At 38.4% G+C, this 25548-nt stretch overlaps 1 protein-coding gene across 1 annotated transcript in view; it reads left to right on the top strand.

Moving 5' to 3' along the window:
* The window catches only part of PSD1 (phosphatidylserine decarboxylase 1), a 380407-nt gene that overhangs the window by 35116 nt on the left and 319743 nt on the right, over positions 1-25548 (top strand). Inside the window, exon 2 of the mRNA XM_089418442.1 lies at positions 23376-23464. Coding sequence (XP_089274568.1) covers positions 23376-23464 — 89 coding nt within the window. The remainder of the gene's footprint in view (positions 1-23375; positions 23465-25548) is intronic.

The raw sequence follows: 25548 nt of genomic DNA, 5'->3' as shown, positions 1-25548 counted from the left end.
CAACAAATAAAAAAATCATTTGTAGAATCAATAAAGGCTTTCAAAACACCAAATTCAACACCTACAATAGAAGTTGACATTAATATCAAAGAGAATGAGTTTGAGCCAAGTGTTTTAGTAGAGACATATATGACAACTGAGAATGTAAATACAGTTGTAGATGATGATGTGAATTGACATGATAAAAGTAGAAGAAACCAATCCATTGATGATCCATGGAGGAAAAAAAAATGATTTTGAGGAAGACAAATAATCTGGAAATATAGATGAAAATTCTGAAGTTTGGGATTCCATAGAGATAAACAACTTAACAATCGCTCAACACGAGATCAATGAGAAATGCAATGGGGAAATCGTTCCAAGTCCCACGAAAACAGAGATGGGAATTAAGGATTCAGAATGTAATAGGGATTTAAAGGGAATGCATGAATTAGGCTATAATGATAATGGAGTAGTTGGAGGAAATCCAAATGGAGTATTACCTCCCATGACAGGTGGAAATCCAAATAGAAAAACACTCGTCTTAGATTTAGATGGAACACTGGTGCATATGACTACGAGACCGATGCCGACTGGTTATGATTTTGCCATAAGGCTTAACGGTTGTTCGACACCATTTTTTGTTTTGAAAAGGCTAAGGGTGGATGAACTCTTACAACGCTTGGGTGCCACAAGATTGTACAAAACCGTAGTTTTCACTATAGCAGCCAGAAACTATGCAGACGCTGTGGTTGATGGGCTGTTGGATTCACTGCTTGCCATTGACAACAATGATGCTCATGAAAATAGAAAGATGAATATAATCTCGTCCACCGTTCCCTGCCGACAACAACGCTCCGTTGGCAATGTCTTCTCCAGACCCGTCATCCACCCTCTACCATCGAGCTCGTTCGCCTGTTGGTTCCCCGGGTCAATCGCATTGCCACCCAACTCTTCTGCCGGCTCATCTGTGACTCAACACCGTTTGGTTTTCTGTGTTAGTTCGCTAACTCTCGACGTTCTTCAAATCACTATAATCGATTTGTAACTCTGTCGCTGCCCCAACACCATCCCAACCCTCGTTGTCGTTATCGGTCCGTTCATACTCTGCCATTTTCTTCTTAACAAGCACTCCCCTCTCGACTGACGCGTTGTCCAACCAATCCATCGCGATTTGTCTTGCACCTTTACCTGTCATGCCATTCCATATCGTGCCTTTTCATACAGTATATAAGTTAAAAACTATATAGTTATATTATATAATTAAAGTTATATATTAGTTATAGAGTTTTAATTGAAATAACTATATATTATTAAAAAAATTGAAGGTGAAATATTAAAAAAAATCCAAAATAAAAAGTTAAAAGAGGAAAAAAAAATGATTTAAAAAAAGTCAATATGAAAAATAATATTAAAAAAAGAAAAAAAGAAAAGAAAATTAGATAAACCCTAGTTCCAAGATAGTATTACCAGTGAATTATACATGTTGAGGTGCTAGTGACCAATTACACTTATCAAAAAATGACGTGAGCAAAGTGAAGGAAATTGTTAGCGATTAAGGTGAAGGAAATTGTTAGCGATTAAGGTGAAGAAAATTGTCAACGATAAAGCTTTGAGGACAAAGCTTTTGAAGAAAGGGGCAATCTTATGAATATAACTTATATGAAATAAAATAAATATAAATGAATATATAGTAAACATAATTATAGTTAATTAATTGATTAGTTAATGAAGAGGCATGTTCTAACGGACATGACCATTCATTGAGGGGGCACCTGCTTAGGTATATAAGCGGGCCCTCATTGTAACATTCAATCACACTTGTACATTTCATCTTATTAATAAAATATTATTTACAATACAATTGTATATTTAACATTTAAAGCACAAGCAACTTTAAGTTTTGTCTCTACATTGGAAAAGTGAACATTCTAAAGTTTTAAGATAACTAGGGTTAGTAAACCCTAGCAAACAAAAAGGGTTTGGACAAGAAAGTCCTATGGCTTATGGGCAAAAACCCTAGGATTGGACGTTTTTGCTAAGAATAAAAACCCTATACCTTGCAAGAAAGGAATGACATTGTGATGATGTGGATGAAACCGATCAACTTGCAGATGGATGCAAGAAGTGCAAAGATCAAGAGGGCGCTGTCATTCTTCTTCAAGGATAAGTATCTTATATTTGATTATTGCTACTATTGTTGGTTTACTAGTAGTTAGTCTCTTATATTTGAATTCTTTGCTTAGTTGTAATTGTTCTTCCATGGCCTCCTAATGAGGATTGCAGGTACATATTAAAAGACTGCCAAAGCTTTGGTAGTAGGTGGAAGAACAAAGCAAAGATATGACAAGAGCACTCTCCCAGAAGTAGGGATTTGCGATGAGGGATTAGATTTGGACTTAGAGGGAGTAGACATATCAACAAGATTGAAGTATGTCTATTACTGAAAAGAAGTCAGTGATGACTTCCAAGGTGAATCATGCAGTAAATGGCAACTTGAAGAAAAGTACAAAGCAAAGGATTATCCAAGTAAGAGAAAGAAGGCTTTGTGCAAGCTCCTTAGATTTGATACACTTAGATTGATGGATCAAGGTTGATCCTACAAGATTTGTTGACAAAAGTAGTAGAGCTCATGTGTTAGAGGGAGTGACATTGACTAGAAGATTTGAGGGAGAAGATTATGATGAAGTCTTTACACCAGTTGCCGGGTACACCACGATTAGATCTTTTATCTCTCTTGCTTCATTTATGGGATGGAAGTTACATCAGATGGATGTAAAGACCACTTTCCTCAATGATGTGATTGAGGAAGAGGTGTACCTAGAGCAACGTCAAGGCTTTGAGGTTAATGGGAGAGAATCTCACGTGTGCAAATTAAAGAAAGCCTTGTATGGACTCAAGCAAGCTCCAAGAGATTGGTATTCTAGAATGGATGGATATTTGATGAGACTTGGTTTCTCTATGAATGCTGCTGATCCAAACCTTTATGTCAAGGTTGTGAAAGGTGAGACTGTGACGCTGCTACTATATGTTGATGATTTGTTCTTGATAGGTGTAGAGCATCTTATTGGTCAGTGGAAGAGGGAGATGGCCTTTGAATTTGACATGAAGGATCTTGGGTTGATGCATTACTATTTGGGACTAAAAGTTCGGCATAAACCTGGTGAAATCCTTCTTGGGCAAGGAAAATATGTCATCAACATCCTTCAAAAGTTTGGCATGATGGAATGCAAGTCTATGGCAACTCCTATGATGACGAATCTAAGAAAGTTGAGAGGTTTCGATTTTAACCTGATGGATCCATCCATGTATCGAAAGTTGATTTGATCATTGATGTTTACTTTGTGGTGAACACCTTGAGCCAGTTCCAGATGGAACCAAGACATGAGCAGTGGGTTGCAACAAAGCATATTTTGAGATATTTGTGTGGTACTATTGACTATTGTTTGAGATATGCTTCGAGTGGTGAGAAACAATTGCAGGGATATATAGACTCTGATTGGACAGGGAGTGCAGATGTCGGGAAGAGTACATCTTGTGTATGGTTCAGTTTGGGCTTTGCTATGCTATCCTGGATGAGCAAGAAGCAAACATTGTTACACTCAACACTGCAGAAGCAGAGAATATTGCAGCTTGTTTGGCATGTTGTGAGGGAGTATGGCTTCATAAGCTACTCTGTGGATTGTTTGACTAGATGTTGGCTGTGTGAAGCTGACGGAAAATCTAGTAAGACGAAGCATATTGAGATCAAATACCACTACATTCATGATATGGTACAAAAGGGACCAGTGAGGCTCTAGCATATCTCCACTGATGAGCAGACCACTGATTTTCTCATAGATACTCTATCTCGGATGAAGTCTGTATACCCCAGAGACAAGCTTGGTCTTGTGGAAGAACCCCTCTATCAGTGAGAGGGAACATTGATGTGACATCAACAGGGGGATGACTCAGACTGTTGGTTGTTGAAATTTAGACGTTCTATGTTGCAACAATTACTTATTCCAAAACTTCTTTCTTTTGCAATATTAATTAAGCAATTGTAGATAGAACATACACCATATAAACCATATGCAAAATAGAAGACAACCAAGAACACAAGTAGACACAGAGAATTTAGGTCCAATGACTAGGGCAAAACCCACAAGGGGAAAACCCAACCAGATTCTTCTTCTATTAGAAATCAATTGTTCAACAAAGATACATAATACAATGAGAGAAAGAAGAATTTCACCCAAATCTAAAGAAGATATTTGATAGCTGTAGCTGATGCAAACACTGAATTACTTTGGCTCACCAAGATTTACTCTTACTCTTCAAGACTTCCTCTCTCTCTCTCTCTCACAATTCTTCTCTAGTCTCTCTAACTCTCTCTTTCTCAAGTTCGTACTCTTCTTTCACAATGCACAAGTGAGAAATAGAGAGGATGAGAGGCACAAATATATAGGAAGAGCAAGGAGGTCAAATTCATGAAGGAGTGACTCCCATGCCTTGAGGAGGAGTTACATATGCCAAAATAGGAGTGTAACTTATGCCATAAAGGAGGTACACTTTGCTTTAGTAACTCATGCCATCAAGAGGGAGTACACATGCCTTAGTAATTTGAGCCATTAAGGAGAAGTGTAACATATGCATTAAAGAGGTGTAAGAGGAATCTTTTATGACGAGTCATTAAAGTGTGTAAGAGAGTGTAAGAGGTGTGTAAGAGCATTAAAGAGAGAGAGGAAGAGAGAGTAATGTATCATTGAATGAGAGAGTTCGATTTGCCATCAAGGAGAGAGAGATATGAAGTGGCATGATTTAGTGCAAAGTAAGAGAGGTGACATGGAATTTCATTTTAATAATAATATTATAGTATCATAAAGATAATAATAAGAATATTAAATATATATCGATGACTAAATTAAAAATTAAACAATTGAGATTGAACAAGGATAAGTTAAGTGATTTTCCATCATATATATATGATTACCAAGTGAAACAAGGTGACTTACTAATTTTGGAAAGTCATGGTTGCAATGATAGACATGACTTTCTATTTTTCTATGTTGCACAAAACTTCTAGGAACCCAACGTTTCGAGCTGTACCGGTACCCGAAACTCCAAAACTCAACTGAAACTTGGCCGAAACTCGACCATCATGTAATCATCTATGAGGGTTAATGCAGACTTCGTTTTCCTTATAAATTATCATCTATAGATCTTATTCCTTTTTTTTTGCAAGATCATGTGTTATTCACTTATTTATAAATTTCTTTATATATATAATAATTAATATGACTTTTCTGCTGATGTTTCCATTTTTATTCATGGAAATTCATCCCTTCGCTGCCAATTTTCAACATTGGTGGCAATAGGAGTGTGGCCCGTACTGTGGATGGGTGGACAACAGGGGCATGTCTTAGATTGTTAGTGATAAAAGGAGCTTGGCACAAACTGTTGGTAAGATAGCATGAGGGATGGACATTGTAGAGAGAATGGTCCTTGAGTCTCGAACACTCAATAGAGTGGGTGCCTTGGTGAGATAGCGTGAGGGACACTCAATGGAATGGGTGCCTCTTCAACATCTTGGCCTAGAGAGAGGCCTTTGGATTTGGGACAGTGTTGCAGGAACTGCCCCCCCACCCCCAAGGATCTAGAGGCAGATTCGCGTCCCGTACGTATCCACCACCGATCCTTCGGCGGAACCATGGATTGGAAAACTGGATCCGCGGTTCTGCCTTGTTTTGGCGATTCCTGGAAAATTGGATCCATGGGGGCCTGATCCATGGTTCCTACTCCCCGATTTGTGGATCTAGAAATGATCGGGTGCGGATCTGTGGAGGTTCGAACGTGTATCCACCGCCGATCGCGAGCAGATTTGAGAGAAGGTGGATGGTTCCGTGGGGCTTTTTTTGTTTTTCGAAATTTCGAACTGTTATGTGAGGAACTACACTTTCCGAATATTCCCAAGGTGCCCCTTGATGCTCCCTAGACACTTCCTAGGTGCTTCCTAATGGTAATGTTAAATTCTTAAAGTAAAAGTGACATTCTCCTTCATCTTTCATTTCCATCCTTTTACTTAAATTTTTAACATTACCATGAAATGACCTAGGATGTTTGAGAGTGGTTCCAAGTTCCAACCTCATCAGACTTCATATGGAGAAAATAGAATTTCATATCCCATTCAAAATTCAACAGACTTAATAGTTTTCATGATCAATGGGATTGTGGCGTTTCATTGGATTATATCATGTATGAGGGCATGTGATTGGCATTTAATCAAGAGCACCAAGCCCTATATGTACCTCAGTGTTGATGTTATTGATTATTGAACTCCTTTGTCACGACCTTAGCAATTATGTACCCTTCACTCAAGTCAAAATCATTGATCAGACATTATAAGCTTTCTCTACCATATTATAAGGCTTGGATTAAGCTATTTGATCAAAATTAGGCAATGTTGACTAAAATCCCTATAGAATTGAAGTAGAGGCAAAGGCTAGACAAGAGAAGAGGAATCTAGATTGTAGATGGTTGATGCTGGAACAATTAATCATTGATGTACAATGGATGCCATATCTATCTTGATTTATGTAAAAATATGCATGTTTTCTTGTCTTCTACAACTAATTTGGTATTTTGCATGTTTCTTTTAATATAAATTCAAATATATATATATAGTAGACGCTTCTGAGATGCTCCGCTTCCTAGATTTTTGGGAAATGATGCTTCCGCGTCCCCACTTCCAAAAAACGTCCCCGTTTTGTGCAACGTTGATTTGGCACATGGGTTTCGCTAGGGTTTGACCATGGGTTATGGCAACACTAAACTAGTTGGAGTGCCTTGACTCCATGAGGTGAGGCGCCCACAGGATCATGGTGACTAGTTGAGTGAGTACCATTGGGTAGAAGTGCTAATCTGGGTTGTGGTACCTATTGATGATGATGATGCTTATGTAGGTCAAGAGTGTTGACCTAGATGTTGATGCTATCAATGAGTTGTACCTTTCCTTAGAGAGATCATGTATATAGAGAACATCTGGATAGTCATTATGAATACCTCCCTAACTAAGAGGGAGTGTTGAATTTTTAGCTATGGTCGGTCTTCATAATATTTTCATTTGTATTTGTAATATTGAGATATGAATTATATTTGTAGAAGAAAATTATTTTAGGCATGTTCTTCATGCTTGCAAGAAAAAAGAAATATTTATTTTTGTATTCAAACAAAAAAATATTATAAGGCTCATCAAGGACGGGAAAAATGAAAATTTGAATTTTGTATTTGCCTCCACAAGTGACCAAGTCGGCCCTCTAAGAGACATGTTGACCTGCCCAAAAGAGGCGCCCATTGTTGGCCTGCTCAGAAGAGGTACCCATTCGCATGATTGGAAAGCTATATATAGCCATTCACATTCCTCCTAATGGGCATCATCTGGTCTGAAGCTTATGTGAAGGTTTGAGGCACATGTCTTTTGTGGAATATATGTGAAGTATGAGGCACATATCTTCTGTGGAATATATGTGAAGTTTGAGGCACATCTTTTTTGGATTATATGCGAAGTTTGAGGCACATCTTTTGTGGAATAAATGCAAGGTCCGAGGCACTGTTTTTCTGAGGAATGATGCAAAGATCTAAGACTCATCTCCTATGGTTTTGAGGCACAAAATTCAGTGACTATTTCGAAATTTCTAAGGCTGAGATAAAGGACAAGTTTTGACCCTCTTGGAGACATTGTTGAGCTTTTGTGGACAAAATTGTGGAGGGTTGACTTGGTCCTTGGTGGTTGGTCATCTTGCTAGTTAGTTGACTTTGATGTATCTCTTGTTGCATTGATTCTCATTCTCTAAAGAAAAGGTTGGCCCCTATTGTGGGTTTTCCTAGGATAAAATCTTGTTGTCTCCTTGTGCATTGTGATATCTATTGCTCTATTTAGTTGAATTTCTGAAATTTAATTACTTAATGATCTCATTGCTATGCAAGACAACATATATATATATATATATATATTATCATAGTTCAGAAATAAGCACTTACATCTATTGTACTAGAAAATCAACACTTGGAAAGCAATCTTGGTGTACTTTCCAAGTGCACACCCTTTGCACACATCCCGATGCTCTGTACTGAACTGTAATACTCTTATAACAATCTCTGTCAATATTCTTATAGTTCCATGGTGCAAATCCCCCTATGCCATAACTCACACAAATAACTGTTGCTGCTACTGTGTATCTCGATATGAGGTGGTTAAAACATGAGCTTGTACAGTTTCCCTTGTCTGATCCCAATCATTTTCACTGTTGGGACACTGGATCCCTTAGGATGGATGAGTACGTGTCCATCTTAGAAGGCCACCTCATACCCCTTGTCCTTTATGGTAGAAACTGATATTAAGTTCTTCATCAACCTAGGTGTTAATTTGCAGCTCAGGGATGAATTTCTCCTAGAAGAAATCACATCTTTCAGTTTTGTTTGAATCACCTATTGACAACTGGAGTGGCACCTGAGGATTCTTTGAAAACTCCATGCCCAAAGATGTACCAAAGGCTGCGTGTACTATCAGAGATCATCATACTACCAGAGTTTTTAAACTCTAGTTCTTCTTCTTATCATTTTCTGTTGTACTCAAATTCCACAATCCCTGTAGGGACAATGTAAAAGTGATACTAGTATGAGGAGTTGAGTCATGTAGCAAGCATGGGTAGCCTGGGACTTTATCATCAAGTGAGTATTACTCTGGGAGGTTTTTTTCACTTGGTTAATTATCATCTCCCTATCAGGACTTAATAATTAATTGAGTTTTTTCCTCCAAATATACCCCAAAGCCGGAGTACGGTTTGATGGTGAGGCCTTGGGTGAGTCCTAGTGTCTAGGGTCAATGTATATTACCATACTAGATCACAACAAATTTCGTGGAATTTGATTAGGTCTAGGCGGTCATTTTTTAATCTTTTAAATTTCTCGCAGGGCGGAAATTGGAATAAACATGAAATGTAATAAGTGATGTCTAGAGAAGTTGTCTGGGGTATGAGTAATAAAAATTGCACCTCTCACCCTCAACTTTCTACTAGGACACACTTTGAGGGGTTAAAAATATGTTCTAGACCTTCAAAACTCACTTTTCCTAAGTTTAGTGGAAAAAGTGGCAATAAATTAAGCCAACAATTAAATAAATGGGGAAAAATAAATATCCACACCTGCTAAATGATGAGGAAATGAGGTGTAAAATCATGGAGGAGTTAAAGTGAAGTCCCAAGGTGATGCAGACTCCTAAAATCAAGGAAAGGACATGTGCTCAAGGAAATCAAATTTCTGGCAATAAATGAGAAAACTTCTTACTTGGAAAATTTGAATTTGTGAAGTTAATGCACATTTGGGAGAATATTTGGTGGAGATTTTTTTGGGAAATTGTCCCCACATTGGTTCCCACCCATATACACTTGTCATTTCATCATGAAATTTGATTTTGCTTGAGGGATTCTTGATGCCACTTGGGAAATTCGAATTTGCATGAAGGTACTTTGGAATTGTCACCATTTGTCTTGGGATTGACTCCCAAGCTTCTATATAATAAGAGTTTTGTTCTCTCACTATGTAATCTGGAATACAAACTATTGTGCTTAAGGATACTTTGTTGGATTGTACACTCTTTGCAAATTAATACAAAAGACTTTGGGGTTACATTTGAGGTGTTCTTCTCCTTGTGTATGGTAACTTCTTGATATTTTTGCTCTTATATTTCTACTTGCTTCATTATGTTATTATTTCCATGATGCTTTTCTCAAGTGATGTTGATATGCAACTATCTCATATTAGCATAAGGGTTATTTACTTGCTGTAGATTGAGAAATGTTTTAGTAGATGTCAAATATATCTTTAGAATTTTCTCTTCATTGCATTTGATTAAGCCCATGTGGATCTAATCTGTTCATGTGAAGTTGTGTAGAAAATCTTTTTTTGATCAAGCTTCAAGCGTGAGGGGAAGTTCTCGGGCGAACCAACCCACTCTTGGGAGTACTCAAGGAGAACCTACATTTGTCAATTTCCAAAGTCTTATCATTCAGATTTGTCTTGCAGAGATTTATTTTGAGTTTTGGGCTCCTATCTCTTGCATCATCATTTAATATTTATTTCTGAAATATTGTGCTTCACTTGCCTATAACTTGCTATTTTAAGAGCTAAATCATGGCTAGGCAAAGATGAGAGTTACTCATACTCTTTGCCGTAGCCTTTTGTAGATTATCTTGAACACATACTTTGTAATTTTATTGAGCTAATACTTGGTTTGTTTGCAGCGCTCTCTAATTTGTTTCTTGTGACAGCTTGTGGGATTTGTCTTTGAAAACTATTAACAAGTGTGTGCAGGGCCTTGGGCTCTCAAATCAAGATCATTCTCTCTCTCTCTGGACATGGGAATTGGGAGGCTTTCTTTAGCAAGGCTGAGTTCCTTTTGGGGCTGCATTTCTCTCTATTGGCCGTGGGCTCAAACAGGCTTAGCCTCTCTTCTCTTCTTGTAAAAATCTGAATTTTCTTGTGCCCTTCTTTGGCCTCAATTGCAGAAATAACTCATCAAGGAAAAGTCTATATTTTAAAGGCTTTATTGTAAAAGATTTTCTTTGAGTTTGGAGAAGGCTTCATGGTCTCTTGCCTCATGTAAATTAATAAAATTTCTGATTTTGGGAGTGTGGGTTCTACCCATTGGCATCCCCATCTCTCCATTTTGGGAGAGGACTTGTGGTTGACTTGTTGATTCTTGTATTTCATTTCTCTTACATGCATGCTCTAATTTGCTAATTAACACAACCATACAATCTCATTTACTTTGCTAAAGTCACTACTATTTTGCTTGCACTATTTGCATCAATTGCTACAAGTTACAATCTACAATTTTTATTTCATAGCAATTTATTTTCATGCAAGCAATCTCTTTAACTTGATATATTTAGCTTGAGCATTGTCTAAAGTCCACTTATGCTTCATTACTTTGCAACAAATTCACATCTTAAGTTTTGATGCATCTTGTATTTGGGCAATTTCACTTTACAAAGCAAACATTTACTTTATGTCAAACAAATCTCTCAAGTTGAAGTTTCTTTCTTTCTTTTGCAAAGCTAATTGAGTACAATCTTGAGTTTACTTTTCACAAGCATTGCCATTTACTTTACATGCAAGTCAATTTCTCATTTGCTTTGGGTATATCACAAATTTATCATAAGGCAAAGCAAATACCTTTCACAATCTCACATGTTTATGCAATCTTGTGTTTAAAGCATCTCCATCATTTACTTAACTTTTGCAAACTTACTTGCATGTCATAGTAGGCATCTTAACTCAGTTGCACATTTAAAATCAACCTTCAAGCGTAAGCTTGGTTGATATAAGTCATAGGGAAAAATACTTTCTTGGAAAGTTCTTCCATTTGGTACGAAGTAAGGTAAAAGCGTTGTGACCCTGCAGCTATGAAAGTTGCTTGTTCCCTTGTAGGAATGAAAGCACATGCTGACTCATAAGACTCAGGGGACGGGTATCGTTAATGACACCTTTGTGCCCTCGCTCCCTCTTTCTTATAGTCACCCCAATTTTTACCCTTTGGTAAGAGCTCAAGAGGAGGACTTTTCACCTAGATTAGGCATTTTAGATTAAAAATAACCAAGATAATTGCATTCAAATCTAGTATAGGTGCATTTCATTCTAATGCATCTCATGGTTTTACTTGCAATTTGTCATTTCACTTGTCATTTTTGAATTGACTACTTCGTTTTGGCAAGCATTATTTCATCTATATTTTGTAAGTAGAATACTAATTGTTTTCCTTTTGCAAGATATCCTTGTATGCTTTGATTTAGCAATTGATCATACATATTTGAAGACATCCTTATATCTTGTATTGATTATTTCAGGATTACTTGAGCTTTATTTGAAAGCATTTCATTTATATTAAGCAAATATCTTTCATTTTTTGAGCAATACTTTAAAAGACACTGGTCTTTCATATGCTTATGCTCATCTCATGTGTTGATGGTTATTTCATTTCATATTGCTCACATCGTATTTTCTTGTAATCTTAAGAAAGTAATCCATTTCACTTTAACATTCTCCTAGAAACCTCACATCTCTAACTTAGTTTTCCTTAAGGGACCACCCCCCATAGCTACCCTAGGAGATAGGTTAAACGAAGAGAGTTGGGAATAAGTGACAACTACTTCTCTTAGTTCCTTGCCACCAACCACTCCTTCTGCGGTTAAAGACTTTTCTCACGAACTGTAGCTAGGTGTAGGCGAAAGGGTTAACACCACCTATAATAAAATTTCTTTTCTGACAATTCTAATATGACTTTCCAAAAAGATGAAGTCATATCTCAATTTGGAAGTGACTTTTCAAAAATAGAAAGTCATGTCTAAATGATCAAGTATGATCTCGACATATGGAAATCAATTTAAAATCAAATCAATCATGATTATACAAGTCAAAAATTAATATTTTATCCTTACTAATATTATTATTATTATGATACTATTATTTATAAAATAGTCTAAAGTCATTCACCTTTAATGGATTAATAAAAACAAGTTCTCAATAGTCTCATAGAATAAGTCAATTAAATTGAGAATCTCTTACTTGGCAAATCAAACCTCTTTCTTGGAATAAAATAGTAACTCCACACTTAAGAGAATGTAACTCTCCCTCACTAATTCGATGTATGGCAAAAGTGTAACTCCTCCTCATTAAATGCACTTGTAACTCCCTTAATTCGATTTGTAACTTTAACTGAATATTCTCTCATGTCTAAGTGTAAATCTCTCTCTCCCTTATTCAAATTGTAACTCCTCAAGACAAGTACCTCTCTCTCTATTCTTGGAATGAATTACGCTTCTCCTCATGTAACTCCTCCCCCATGGAATTCAATTCTCCTATCGTTGGCTCAAGGCATGAATTCATTTTGTAACTCCTCTTTTCTCATCTATTTAAGCAAGAGCAAGTGAGAGTTGAGTGTAGCATGTTCATTGTGAAGAAGGAGAGCAAGTGTTGAGTGTGTGTAAGAGAAATGTGAGAGCAAGAGCAAGTGAAGAGCTGGAGCAAGTGTGAAAGACAATATCTCATCAAGAGAAGGAGTAGATCTTCAAATAAAAAGCAAGAGCACTTTAGCTGCAAGTTGATTAGACATTGGTGGCTTTATTCATTCCCATTCTCTCTCTCTCTCTGTACTTTGCTTAACAATTGAAGAAATCTAATAGAAAAAGAATCATTTGGGTTTTCCCCTTGAGGGGTTTTGCCTAGTCATTGAACTTAAATCTCAGTGTCTCGTATGATCCTTAAGTTTATGTTCTATCTACAATTGTTGATCTGAAAATTTTTGAAGAAAAAATTTACATTCTAAGTAATTGTAACAGCATGGAACATTTAGTTTTCTGCAAAATACATTTCATTAGAGAAAATTTTAGCCTAAAAGTGCCTGTTGCCCACCACTTTGTGGGTGATATCCCCAGGAGAAATTTTTCTCCATGATGAGCCTCGGCTGGCAGCCAACAACCCCTTGATGCTTTCTACTAGTTCGTTGTGTCATTTCTCTGCCACTTGAGCCAGCCATGTGGTCCCTCACCCACCTGTATTGATCATATGTTTGAAGGTGGGCCTCTCGAATCTAAAGGTATGTCTTGTCATTTGGTAATTGAGTATTGGGTTTACTGATCATGGATACTTCTGGGTGTGGATTGATGGGGGGATTTGGAGGAAAGAGTGGGCTTAGTTTGTGCTCTTGTCCGCTTGATCTCTTTTGGTTGTTACCCTTGGATCTTAGTCCTATGGGATCTCCTTTATTGACCTTTTGGTTCTAGGGTGGTACTACTTGGGAAACACCGACTTTGGGTGCGTGGTCTCGCTTCTTTACGCACACATGTTACTCCCTTTCCACTCACTATACCCCATTCATCATTTCTCCCACCTGGGTACACATTCCCATTCTGGGTCCACATAGGGCTAGCCTCCCTATCCTCTTGCCCCTGTTGAAGAATCTAGGGCAATTAGAGTTAATGTGATTCTTCTTAGCATGATAACTATTTGAGAGGTTTTCTTATTAGTACAATCTTTCCTTATTATTAGAGTGTGTCTTCTTTAGTTCATCAAATAGCTACCAAAACAAAGAGACAAGAACACAAGATGTTTGGCTTTCTGCCAAGGCCAAAACCTCTCCCTCTTGGAAAGGAAAACCTGCACAAAATTCTTCTTATAGAGATTCCAATTGACGAATACCAAGACCATGACCCTTGACCTACTAGGCCACTCCAAGACCAAGACACCAATCCTCTTCTTTGTCATTGTTGAGATCATCATCAACATTGCTGCTTCACCAAGGTCATCATTCATGCACCTTCACTGAGATATTCATGAGAACATGATTGCTGCACCATATCTCCATCTTTACTTAGTTCATTACTTCTCACTGAGATCATCATCATGTTGATGAGGTTTCCATAATGAGATATGTATGTATATACATGTGACTGTTGCACCGAGGTCTTCATCTTTATTAGGATCATGACTTTTATCATGATCACAGTGATGCCGAGGACATGACTGTGTCTAGGATATATACTACACTGAGATTCTTCCTCTAACATGAATGCCGAGATTATGACTATCTTCTTCTGCACTGTGATCTTCTCCGACACTGTAGCTCTATTCTCCTTGCACCGAGGTCTGCTGTAACTATGCCGAGACTGTATTACAGTGACCCTTTAACTAGGCCAAGACTGTAGAGAAGTATGCGAGGAGATCACTGTAATTGTCACCGAGATTTCAGAGGTATGCCGAAGTTCTGTCCTCATCCGAAGTTGCAGAGGCTTGTTCGAGATTCTGTCCTTCTGTGGTGACCCTAGCTGGGTATATATAGTTGTTACGTCTCCATAATAAGCCGACATGTCCATTGAACCGATGTGTCACCTTTTATGAGCCGACTTGACAGTTATATATATTTTGAGGCCAACATGACTGTTCTCTTCATCGTTTTGCTCGCTGATGTCTTCAAGAGGATTGTGCTTGTCTTGGAGGGCTGATCTAGACTCTAGGTTGACTCATATACATTTTATATTTGCTCAAGAAGAGCTCTTCATGACTTTGACTCTTTAATAATAAATCCTAAGGCTCTTAATGGGAGCCATCTATAAAATAAACCTCTTGCTCATGAAACCCATGCAACAAGGAATAATAATAAATTCATTTTCTTGTTTACAAAAATCATAATTACAATGTCATGAAGACCGAACCTAGTTACACTTTCTTCAACAACCCCCACCTTGGGTCAGGCCTAGAATGATGCCCCGGAGGTTGAAGCAATTAAAAGAAAAAGAAAAAGCATAATTGGCCACATTTAACAGGAAATTGTACCACAAAATGCAAAAGATGGTCGGGACAAAATAATCAGCGTATGGGCAAAAGCCAATGCATGAGCTCTACCCCAATCCATGGCCATCACCCTGGTTCCATAGGATCTAGATGAGCCTCCTTTATCATTCAGGAACCCATGATTGTTCCAACCCCTGGAGGGCAATGAACTGCCCTACCTAAAAGGGGGTAATCACTGCTATATCTTACATATCATGCTTTTGTCCTTTGAGCCTCGAGCAATTAATTAAAGAAATTCATAAATGGCAAAAGACATATAAAGAAGGGTGGAAAAATCAAGGTCGGGGCACCTCATGTACAACGATTGCTCCCTCCTACACATTCAATACCCAAGTGTGGGCTTCCCCTTATCTAGCTACTCCTATGCCCCTTTATGTGGCCCAGGATTGCCCCTCTCATTCCCTATTCCATTCCATTTATTTGTCACTTGCCACCCCATTAGAGGGATGTACCTTGGACATACTATCCCCTTTAAGGGTTGAAACCATCTAATAAGGTACTTGGCTAACCCCCTTTGGAGCTTGGAGACACTAGCACATGCCAAAGCCCACTACGGAAGGGCATGCCATTATGAAGTGCCCACGTTGTTATCCATGATTTGTAAGCTTTTTTACCAATTATTTTAATGACTAGTTGTATTGGAAGCCTAGGGGACACATTGGATCTTATGCAGGAGTATAGGTGATTTCCATTTGGGTTTGATCTCCCTATATGGGATCCTAACCCCAGAGGTCTACATTAGCACATGTAGGGCGTGCGTAGAGAGCCATTGGCCTCCACAACAGCAGACAACAGTCCACGGATCTTCATGGATGCTCAAAGATTACTAGCAATCCACTTTTGGGATGATGGTGATATGCTTGGTACATTATGCCGAACAGGCCCCCACAGGAGCCCCACACTCTTGGACCCTCGCAGAGGATTTACAAGCATCTCCGATTCATATCGAGACCCATGGGGTCATTTATGTGCCCTTAGACCCACTGGGAGCACCACAGGTCTACTAAGAGAACAAGGGGCCACCCCCTTGTCCATCATATTCCGAGGAATTTATTCTTCAATATGGCACTTCTGGATATTATTCTCTTTGGAGAGCCCTACGACATGTACATATTATTATTTGGCCCCTTGTGAGGCTTATTTTTACACTTGTGAGATAGTTTGGTGGGTTTGTGACCAATAGGGGTTTTATCTGCACATTATTTTATCATTAGGGGCTAATGTAGGCCCATAGGCTAATTCGAACTCCTTAGGAGGCTATATATTGATGTTAGATATATTCATTGGGATGATCTCTTGACTTGGGATCTCTCTAATCATAGAGAACTTTGCGTTTTTTCCTTGGAGGATATTTTCTAGAGATGGATGAATTTTGACGTATGGATTTGGGCTATTTATCTTGTCTTGGAGCTTTGTCTTGTGAATGAAATGTTGGTTGGATATACTCTATAATGTTGCAAGTGAATTTGATGTTATTATTCTTGTTGTTGCGTATTGCTAAAATTAGGGCTAGTTGCTGCATAATCGAAATGTGGAATTGAGCATGTTTTAGCTAATTTAATGTATGGGCCAATGTTATATGAACGAAATGTCTTAGAGATTATTTGTCTCGATAAGCTTGCATTGTTTGCTTTGAAGTATAAATGCTTGAAGGTCACTTTTCTTTTTTCTCTCTCAACATTGGATGAAGTTGACTTTTTGGGCCTCCTTGATCAAGAAGCCAAGTTTTTACTCATCACCATCCTTACTCCATATCCCCAAGTGAATTAGGCATTGGTCCCTTAAAGGGGTGATCATTTTAGCCCTCTTTTTTACCATTTGCCCAATTTTCCCCAAGTCTAGCCCCATTAGGTCACCTAGGGCATCAATTTCCCAGGAATTGACCAAAGGAAAAACTTCGATCTCCTATAAACTACTGGGTCCCCTCCCTCTCCAAATTTGAGGCAATTCTAACAGTGGAATCTCCGGGAATCCCAAGCCCTAGCTCTAGGATCGAATTTTTCCTAGGCATCCCCAAGGCTAGACCTCAATAGGATCAATTCAACATTTTGAAGTAAATATTCTTGTTTGGTCCCTTCACCTCACCTTGTCTAGAATAGGAACATCATTGGTTGCTACATTCCATCTTCGATCTTGGGCTGGGTCCACTTGGCCCCGTGTGGTCCCACTTCTTAATAAAGATTATTTGTCAAAGACCATTTAGGATTCCAAATTTCCCTAGGATTATAGGGACTGATAACCTCATTTATAAGCCCATCCTTTCTTCCTCAACCCTCCAATCCTCACCCGTTACCCCTGGTGGACCAAGTCCCTTGCTTAAAGAGCAAGCAAGTTCCATTCTTCACTCCATCCTTGGGAAAGGGTTTTCAGGGTCACTTCTCACCTATCCATTGACATATATTTTACAAGTGATCCCTACACTACCGGGACTCCTCCCATCGATGAAAGTCCGTAAAGAGCAAGGAGACTTAGCTGTGGTGACAATGGGCTAAGCCTCCATCGTTGCCCTTAACCTAGCAGTTGCCCTCTTAGGAACCCTTTTAGGTCCCTTGCTGGTTTGAGTGGTAACAGTGTCCATGAAATTTTCACATAATTTCCATGTCATAATATGTAAACCAATCAAAATCCTTTAAATTTAAAAAGAGGTACAAGTAAATATTTCGGAGGGAAAATAATAAAACTATTTTTTTTAATTGTATTTTTTGGCTTATTTTTTTAATTGTATTTTTGGCCAAAAATACAATTAAAAAAAAAGTTTTATTCTTTTCCCTCCAAAATTCATATCTCTTATTTTATTTTATTTTTTCCCGTAGGAAAAATCGTAATTTCATTAATGAAGAGAAATTACATTTTGTAGATGCATATGCATATTCGGATCATATCTATGACATGACTGTCATCATCAAAAGAACCAGAGTTCAAAAAAGATTGTTACCTTGATCCACGCAGGGAGGTAACAATATCCAATATATACTGAGAGATAATCACAAAATATATAAGAACTGAACTGTCAAACAGGCGATAAATATATACAAAAGTAAAAAACCATATGCCCTGTAAATTTATGCAATGATGTCCATAAAAGGCCGATGGTAGTACTGATAGTGTGCTCCATCAAGCAGTTCCCGGATCATCCAGATGCTCGGCTCCCAGAGCACAGCTTCTTTGGAAAGGTAGTCAGCAGCTACGTTCCGCTCCCTGAGGTATTGGAGTCTCCGGAGGTTGTCATGGCACGCTCAGGTGGCGGGGGAGGAGGTCGGTGGGGAGGCCTACCACGCTTCTTCAGGGTAGACTGTATAGGAGCCGAAGCCAATTCCTCTGGGATTGACTGTGCATCAGTCTTCCTTACTGGGGATGCTGCATTTTGAGGTTGTTCCTCAGAATTTCGAGGCTGTTCCTCCTGTATAGGTTCCTCCTGTGTCAATGGCTCCTATCTCGGAGTCTTTCTGAATGTCCCACCATTAAGGGGGCAATCTTTGAAAAGATGCCCCACCTTGTGGCATCTCCTGCATCTGAATGGGACGCCCTCATAGTCCAAAATCTATCGCCTTGATGCATTCCTCCATTGGATGTTTATATGTTCCAGAAGGCCATCAGTGAGATCCAGGTGAACCAGAATCCTGGCATAGGCCATACGCCCCGTAGTCTGAAAGGAGGCATCAAAGGTGAGGTAGGTTCCAATTGCATTCCCAATTCGCTTGAAGATATCCTCCGTCCAGAAATGAAAGGGAAGCCCCGGGAGACGTACCCAAATAGGTCCAGCATCTACCCTTTCAAGCTCAGGGTCGAACATCGACGTCCACCTCCTAAGTAGAACAAGAGCTTGGTCGATGTGCCATACTGTAGAAAGTACCCAGTTGGTGTGAGCCAAACAACTGAACCGCAGCGCGAACCAACCTTTAACAAAGGTTTGAACCCTAGGGGGGTCCTTTAGATGATGGCCCCAAACCTCCACTGTCCATTTCTGAAGCCGCTCCACACTAAAATGCCTGCCGCGGACCCGGCCAACAAGAACTTTCTCCGCAGAGTCCATTGAATCCAATAACTGTGTGTCCTCTGAGAGTTTGAGGAATACCTCGTAGTTCTGGAGCTTTAGGCACCGTTTTCTCTTAGAACCCCCACTGAATCTGGTGGCCGAAACTTCAGGTACCTCGAATGGATGTGCAACTGCCGAAGAAGGTGATACCCTAGCTGCAGATGACGGAATGGAGGCGAAAAAGCCTGGAATGGAGCCAATACCTGTGAAATTACCCAGTGGAGGAGTCACCGAGGACAAAGGGGCAGATGAGACGGGCGCCTGTGAAGCAGAAGCCAAATGGTGGATTGCCGAGGGTTTGCAAATTCCAGACGAAGAGGGATTCGAACCAGGAACCACCCCTAGGGTTTGCTCACCCGGGATATTCGGAGGCTCAGCAAATGCCAGGGAATTCGGTGAGAGCGGCTGAGAGATGTAATCAGGGATCGCCGGGGCGTCTTCAGGCAGCGAGATAGACAGAATGCGAGAGCTTGAAATGGAGGGAAGGGCTTCTACTTCATCAGAGAGTTCATTGTCAAAGGTGAAAAAAACCCTCCGGTGTGGTCCTGGGATGCGTCCAAATGGGCACATCCTCCAAAGGGTCCGCAGAATAGTCTAAGAGGTCTTCCATAACTGTCGAAACCGCCGGCTGACAGCTGCCTGCAGGTTCGATGCAAAACAGGAAAACGGGGGGTGTCAGTGGGAAGGACCAAACCGCCCAAGAAAAACGCCTAACCGGAGGTCTTGCCTGTTAACAGCTGAGGTAAGAAGGTAAACGGGAAGCAACAGGGGGAATAGCAGTTACGGGGGCGGTCAGTAAATGCGTACTGCAAACCCTGAAACCTGCAGACGAAAACAACGAAGTAACCCTAACCCCATCACTCCTCTCAATGAGTCCCCATATCATTCAATGTCCCATATCCCTTATTTTATTATTTTAACTATTATTTAATTATTTTTCCTTAGGAGGCCATTTTTAGGCTGAAATTTCCTCTAATGAGTTTTCTGCAAAGTACATTCAGTGTTCTGCATAGAACTTTCAAGTTTTTGCAAAGAATTTTTAAGTTTCTGCATAAAACTTTCAAATTTTAACTCCAGGAACATATAATACATTCCTAACTACCATGGGTGGCTGAAACTTCCTCTTAAAGGATACTGCCCCATGCCTAACTGCCATGGCCTTGGTGTCATCTCCAAGCACTACTGCAAATCCACACCACTCTCTGTAAGATCTAAAAGGTGCTCACGCAGACTTATCATATGGTTGGAGGCCCCACTATCTATATACTAAACATTGGTAGATGCTACACTTGTGGAAATCAACAAAAAAAACTCTCTCAAACTGACTGGAAAACTCATCCACTTCAGCTAAAGTTGCAACCTATTTCTTCTTCTGCTTGTTAAGACACTGACCTGCATAGTGCCCAAACTTATGACATGGAAAGCACTTGAATTTGCTCATGCCCTTTACTTGTTCGCCCTTTGAATTGGCCCCACCTTCAGGACCTTTCTTGGACCTTTTCTTGCCCTTTGTTGAAAGAGCAACGTTTTCCTCATCACCCCCCCACTGATAACCAAGTCTAAGCTTCTCCTGTATAAAATCGTCCCAAAAATTTCTCCCAATTGGGCACGATCTCCCCGGCAACAACCCCATACACAAAGCTATCCCATGGTTTAGAAAAACCATTTAAGGCTGTTGTAACCAAATCTGATTCCTCTACCTTCTCACTAACAACACCCAACTCATCATGCATCTGTGACACTCTGGTATGGTATGATGTAACTTTATCAGATTTAGTCATCTTGGTGTTTCTTAAATTCTCTTTTAACACCATCTTTCTGTTTTGGCTTGAGCTTTGGTATAACTTGGATAAAGAATCGCACATCTCATATGCATTATTCTTGCCTGTAACATGAGGATTCACATGGTCTTTAATGGCATTAAGGATAATCCTTTTGGCTTTAACATTCTTTTTGTTATATTCAGCCAAAAGTGTTGCATCCACAAGAATTGTGATAGGCTTCTCAACTATGCCTCACAACTCATATTCCTCTAGAATCAATACTATCCTTGCTTTTTAGGGGTTGAAATTTTGTGCCCCCTCCAATCTATCGTCAAACCTCAAACCTGTAGGCGTTTGACTACTTAACTGATAACAAGGTCCAACCCTCTTGGTGAACAACTTGCAACTCTTTTGCAAACCTAGAAAAATTTCGACCTTTCCTTGAACCCAGAAAAATTGTGACCTTTCCTTGAGAACCCAGAAAAATTTAGACCTCTGCATGAGAACCTAAAAAAATTTAGACCTTTCCTTGAGAACCCAGAAAACTAATCTCCCTTTCTTGAAAACCTAGAAAGATCTCAGCCTTTTCCAGAAAACCCAGAAAGATCTCAACCTTTTCTTGAAAACCTAGAAAGATCTGTATTTTCTAGAAAACCCAAAAAGTTCTTAGTCTTTTCTTGATTGGTTTCTCCTTTAGTATCAATGCTTTGATACCCTGTAATTTTTTATTCGTTCAATTCAAGGGTTTTCAGTTTCAATAAGTTTTATCACAGTTTAATGCATATAAATCTGAACTTATAAATGAAAACACATTGAATCATTTACTTCAAATACTGAACAGAAACTAGGACAAGAAAACACATTAAATGACTCACTTATTTTTAGGCAATGCCCCTGGAAAAACCCCGAAGGAAACACACCAATAGAGAGAGTAAATTTTATTATGAGCTCACAGGAAAAATGAGTTTACAAGAAACATTTCCAGCAATAAATTACAGTACTTATCTCGAAAACTGTGCCCTTTCACCATCTGGAAAATTGTGCCAAGACCCTCAAAATCTGTGCCCTATTTCTGTTGTACTGCTATACAGTCTGACAGCAATAAATGCTCCCTGTTTTCTATGCCTGATTTCCTGTACTGGCTGTACAGTTTTGTGCCTCAAAATCTGTGCAAATAATGCCTTGATTTTTGTGCAGATTTTCTGTACTGGTTGTACAGTTCTGTGCCTCTAAATATGTGCAAATAGTGCCTTGATTTTTGGGCAAACAATGCCTACAATAAATGCTGAAAATTTTCTTGGTTTGTGTGCCATCAAATGCTCTTGGGAAATGCGCTCTATTGCTACACCTCTCCTTTTTCTTGAGCTCTTCTCGTCTCTCTGTCCTCTATAAACAAGTAATAATGAATGGTGCCTTTCCCTAGAATCTACTTTTGTATCTTATTATCACGATTTTAATTTAAACCTAAGATCTAATGGCCCAGATTAAGTCCTTGGCCATTAAAATCTATGGTTGAGATATAATCTCTCATTTTTACAACTTAAATCACTTTTAAGTCACTTTATTCATTAATAATGCACAAAAGTCACTTTAACTTTATAAAATAAAGTTACTGTCCCATAGACCCCTTTTGGACTCTCCCACGTGCTGGACACTAAGCCAATGTGGAAGACACTTTACAAGGTAAAATCTCAACAAAAGAGAGATGGTTGCAGCTATTCAAGTTGCTATGGCGCTGGACTTGCACAAGTTTGATGCCAAGAACTATATAGTTTGGAATATCAAAGCTAGAAGTAAGAAGGCTTTATTGATATGTTATATTTGTTTGCATGATTGTTTCTACATTCCAATCTCATCCCTAACATGAGTGTAATTAACATTTTAAACATGGCTTGATTCTATATCATTTTTTAATAATAAATTTTAGTTTGATAAAAGTGTTGGAACAGGGTTTGACTGTATATACATAGCACTCTTTTGCATAATTGGCAATTATAGTGTTATTTCTACAGTTTGCAATGTTTAATTTGGATGTCTATCATGTCCTCTTTTAGGTTTTGTATCCAATTTGAATTATGCATATTCTTACTCATCTACAATTTTGCGTCAACATTTTATTTTTAATGTCACCTTGTAACTATGCTACTTTGAGGTCCTTATGTTTTTGTATTCATCACAAAGAACTAACTTTTGTTGTTTATGTATTTTAGCAAATCAATTTCTTATACCTGGTGCCACAATAGCTACAATTGTGATGCTTGGTGTGCTTCATGCTCGCCGCCTTTATGAGGATAAAAAGGTGAGAATTTTTTTCTAAAGATAGAGACAAACTGCTCAAACCAAAGATTTTTTTAGGTATAATTTGTGATATTACCATGTGTCATATGCATATGATGATGCTTGGTTTTCTTTTCACAACTATTTTAAAATTCTAGATAGAAGTTTTGTTCCACTACAATATTGTATTATTGTTCATAAATAATAGATTTGAAATAATCTTAACCTTCTGCTCACATCTTTTATGTAAATGAAATTGATTGCACAACAAGCAAGAACTTTAAAGTTTAAACCACAAAGGAATCTAATTTAATGCACTTGCCATAGTTTGTTTCTTTTTTATGTGGAAAATTTCCTCAGAGAAACCCTCTAGGCACTTCCTCACATTCTGTGAATGGGTCTTGGGGTAAATAATATTGGTAGACAACATGTACACCTAACCCCAGGCGACCTTGGTAGACTTGATCTCTTAACCTCCTTGGCCATTACAGCTTTGGCATGGCAAGCCAAACCACTTGAGCTAACCCTTGGGTTTCACTTGCGAGACTTGTTTGTTTATTTTAGCTATTTATTTATTTTTTCTAGCTTGGTGTAAGTGGGTATCCTTGTGCTTGTGTCCACTTATGATGCAGTTTTTGAAAATTCTAAATAGAAGTTTTATACGTCTACAATATTGTATTATTGTTCATAGCAATCTCAACCTTCTACTCACATGTTTTATGTAAATGAAACTAATTGTATAACAAGCAAGAACTTTATATTACAAAGGAATCCGATGTAGTGCGCATGCCACAATTTCTTTTCCAAGGACCATGGAAAACTTCCATAAGGAAACCCTCCAGGTGCTATTTCACATTTCATGAATGAATGATGATTGGCATTATTCCAACCTCCGATATGGGAAGTTAGAAGCAACCTTATCAAATTGGTTAGTGATGATTGGAGATGTAAGGGATCAATATTGTGCTTGAGAAACTTGGTTGTAATTCTTAATGTCTATAGATTTGCTAGTATGGGTTTGTAGATGTCATCTTGTACCATGCATGGGCTGAAGAAGTGACAAGAGGTGGTGCATTGTGAGGCTTGATATGGTATTTGGTTAAGTAGAGTATATGTGTCGGAATCTCTAGATAAGGAAATATATTGGTTGAGTTTATAAGGTCTTGTGAAGTTGAAAAGGTCTTTAGTAGTTTGCGTTTTTTCTCAATTACTATAGAAACTCTACTTGGAATTTCTTGAAAACGTTTTTTAATGCAAATCCAGAAATTTCACCTTAACCTTGAGATTTCATGGATTCTCGGATTTATTTCCTGTGAACTCTCAGGCTTAGGGCTGAATCTGAAATATAAATTATGGTAGTATATATTTCATTTCTGTCCAACCAAATACACAAGGCAGCCCATGAAAATGAACTCTGAATAAATGTACTTCAAAGAAAATATTTGTCACAGCCTTAAATCTGCTCACTCAGCTTCTATATGTTTGTCAAATCACTTAACCAAATCTAGTCGCTGTTATGTAAATTCTGTGAGAATTTCTGAATCTACACATCAGAAATCCTACTGCAATCACTGGTTTATCATCTCCGACTTGTTCTTTACATTTAACAAGTTATTTAATTACTTAAACAATGATGAAAACACTATTGCAGCCTACACATATATACAGATCATGAACTGAAATAAACTGAGACAATCACACAAGGGACACCGTCAAGGAAAATTTTAAGCATGGAAAATTTTCTTGAAGTTTAAAAACATTGGCAAATCTCACTAATCCCTAATATGCAAACTATAAAATTTTTATTGATATATTTGTAAAATTATTCAAATTTGTAATGATTTTATATATAGTCTCTACATAATGTTTGCGATTTTTAAGGTAAAATAATTTGATATTCTAAAATTTGGGCGAATCGTCTTTTATAAAATTGGAAATTGGCGAATCTTTTCTGTGGAAAAACCATGGAAAATCAGCCCACTGGGCGAACATTAGTCCCTAAAATTTTCCATTGACACCGTTATTTTTGGACAATCGTCCCCGGAAAAACCCAATTCGAGAAAACCGGTGCAACATATAGAGGGTTTGTATTATTAAGCAGATTTC

Source organism: Pinus tabuliformis, chromosome 6 (assembly GCF_031772625.1).
Source record: "Pinus tabuliformis cultivar Carrire ecotype Pingquan chromosome 6, CPIR1, whole genome shotgun sequence".
NCBI lineage: Eukaryota > Viridiplantae > Streptophyta > Pinopsida > Pinales > Pinaceae > Pinus > Pinus tabuliformis.
This window is presented reverse-complemented; position numbering and strand designations above follow the sequence as displayed.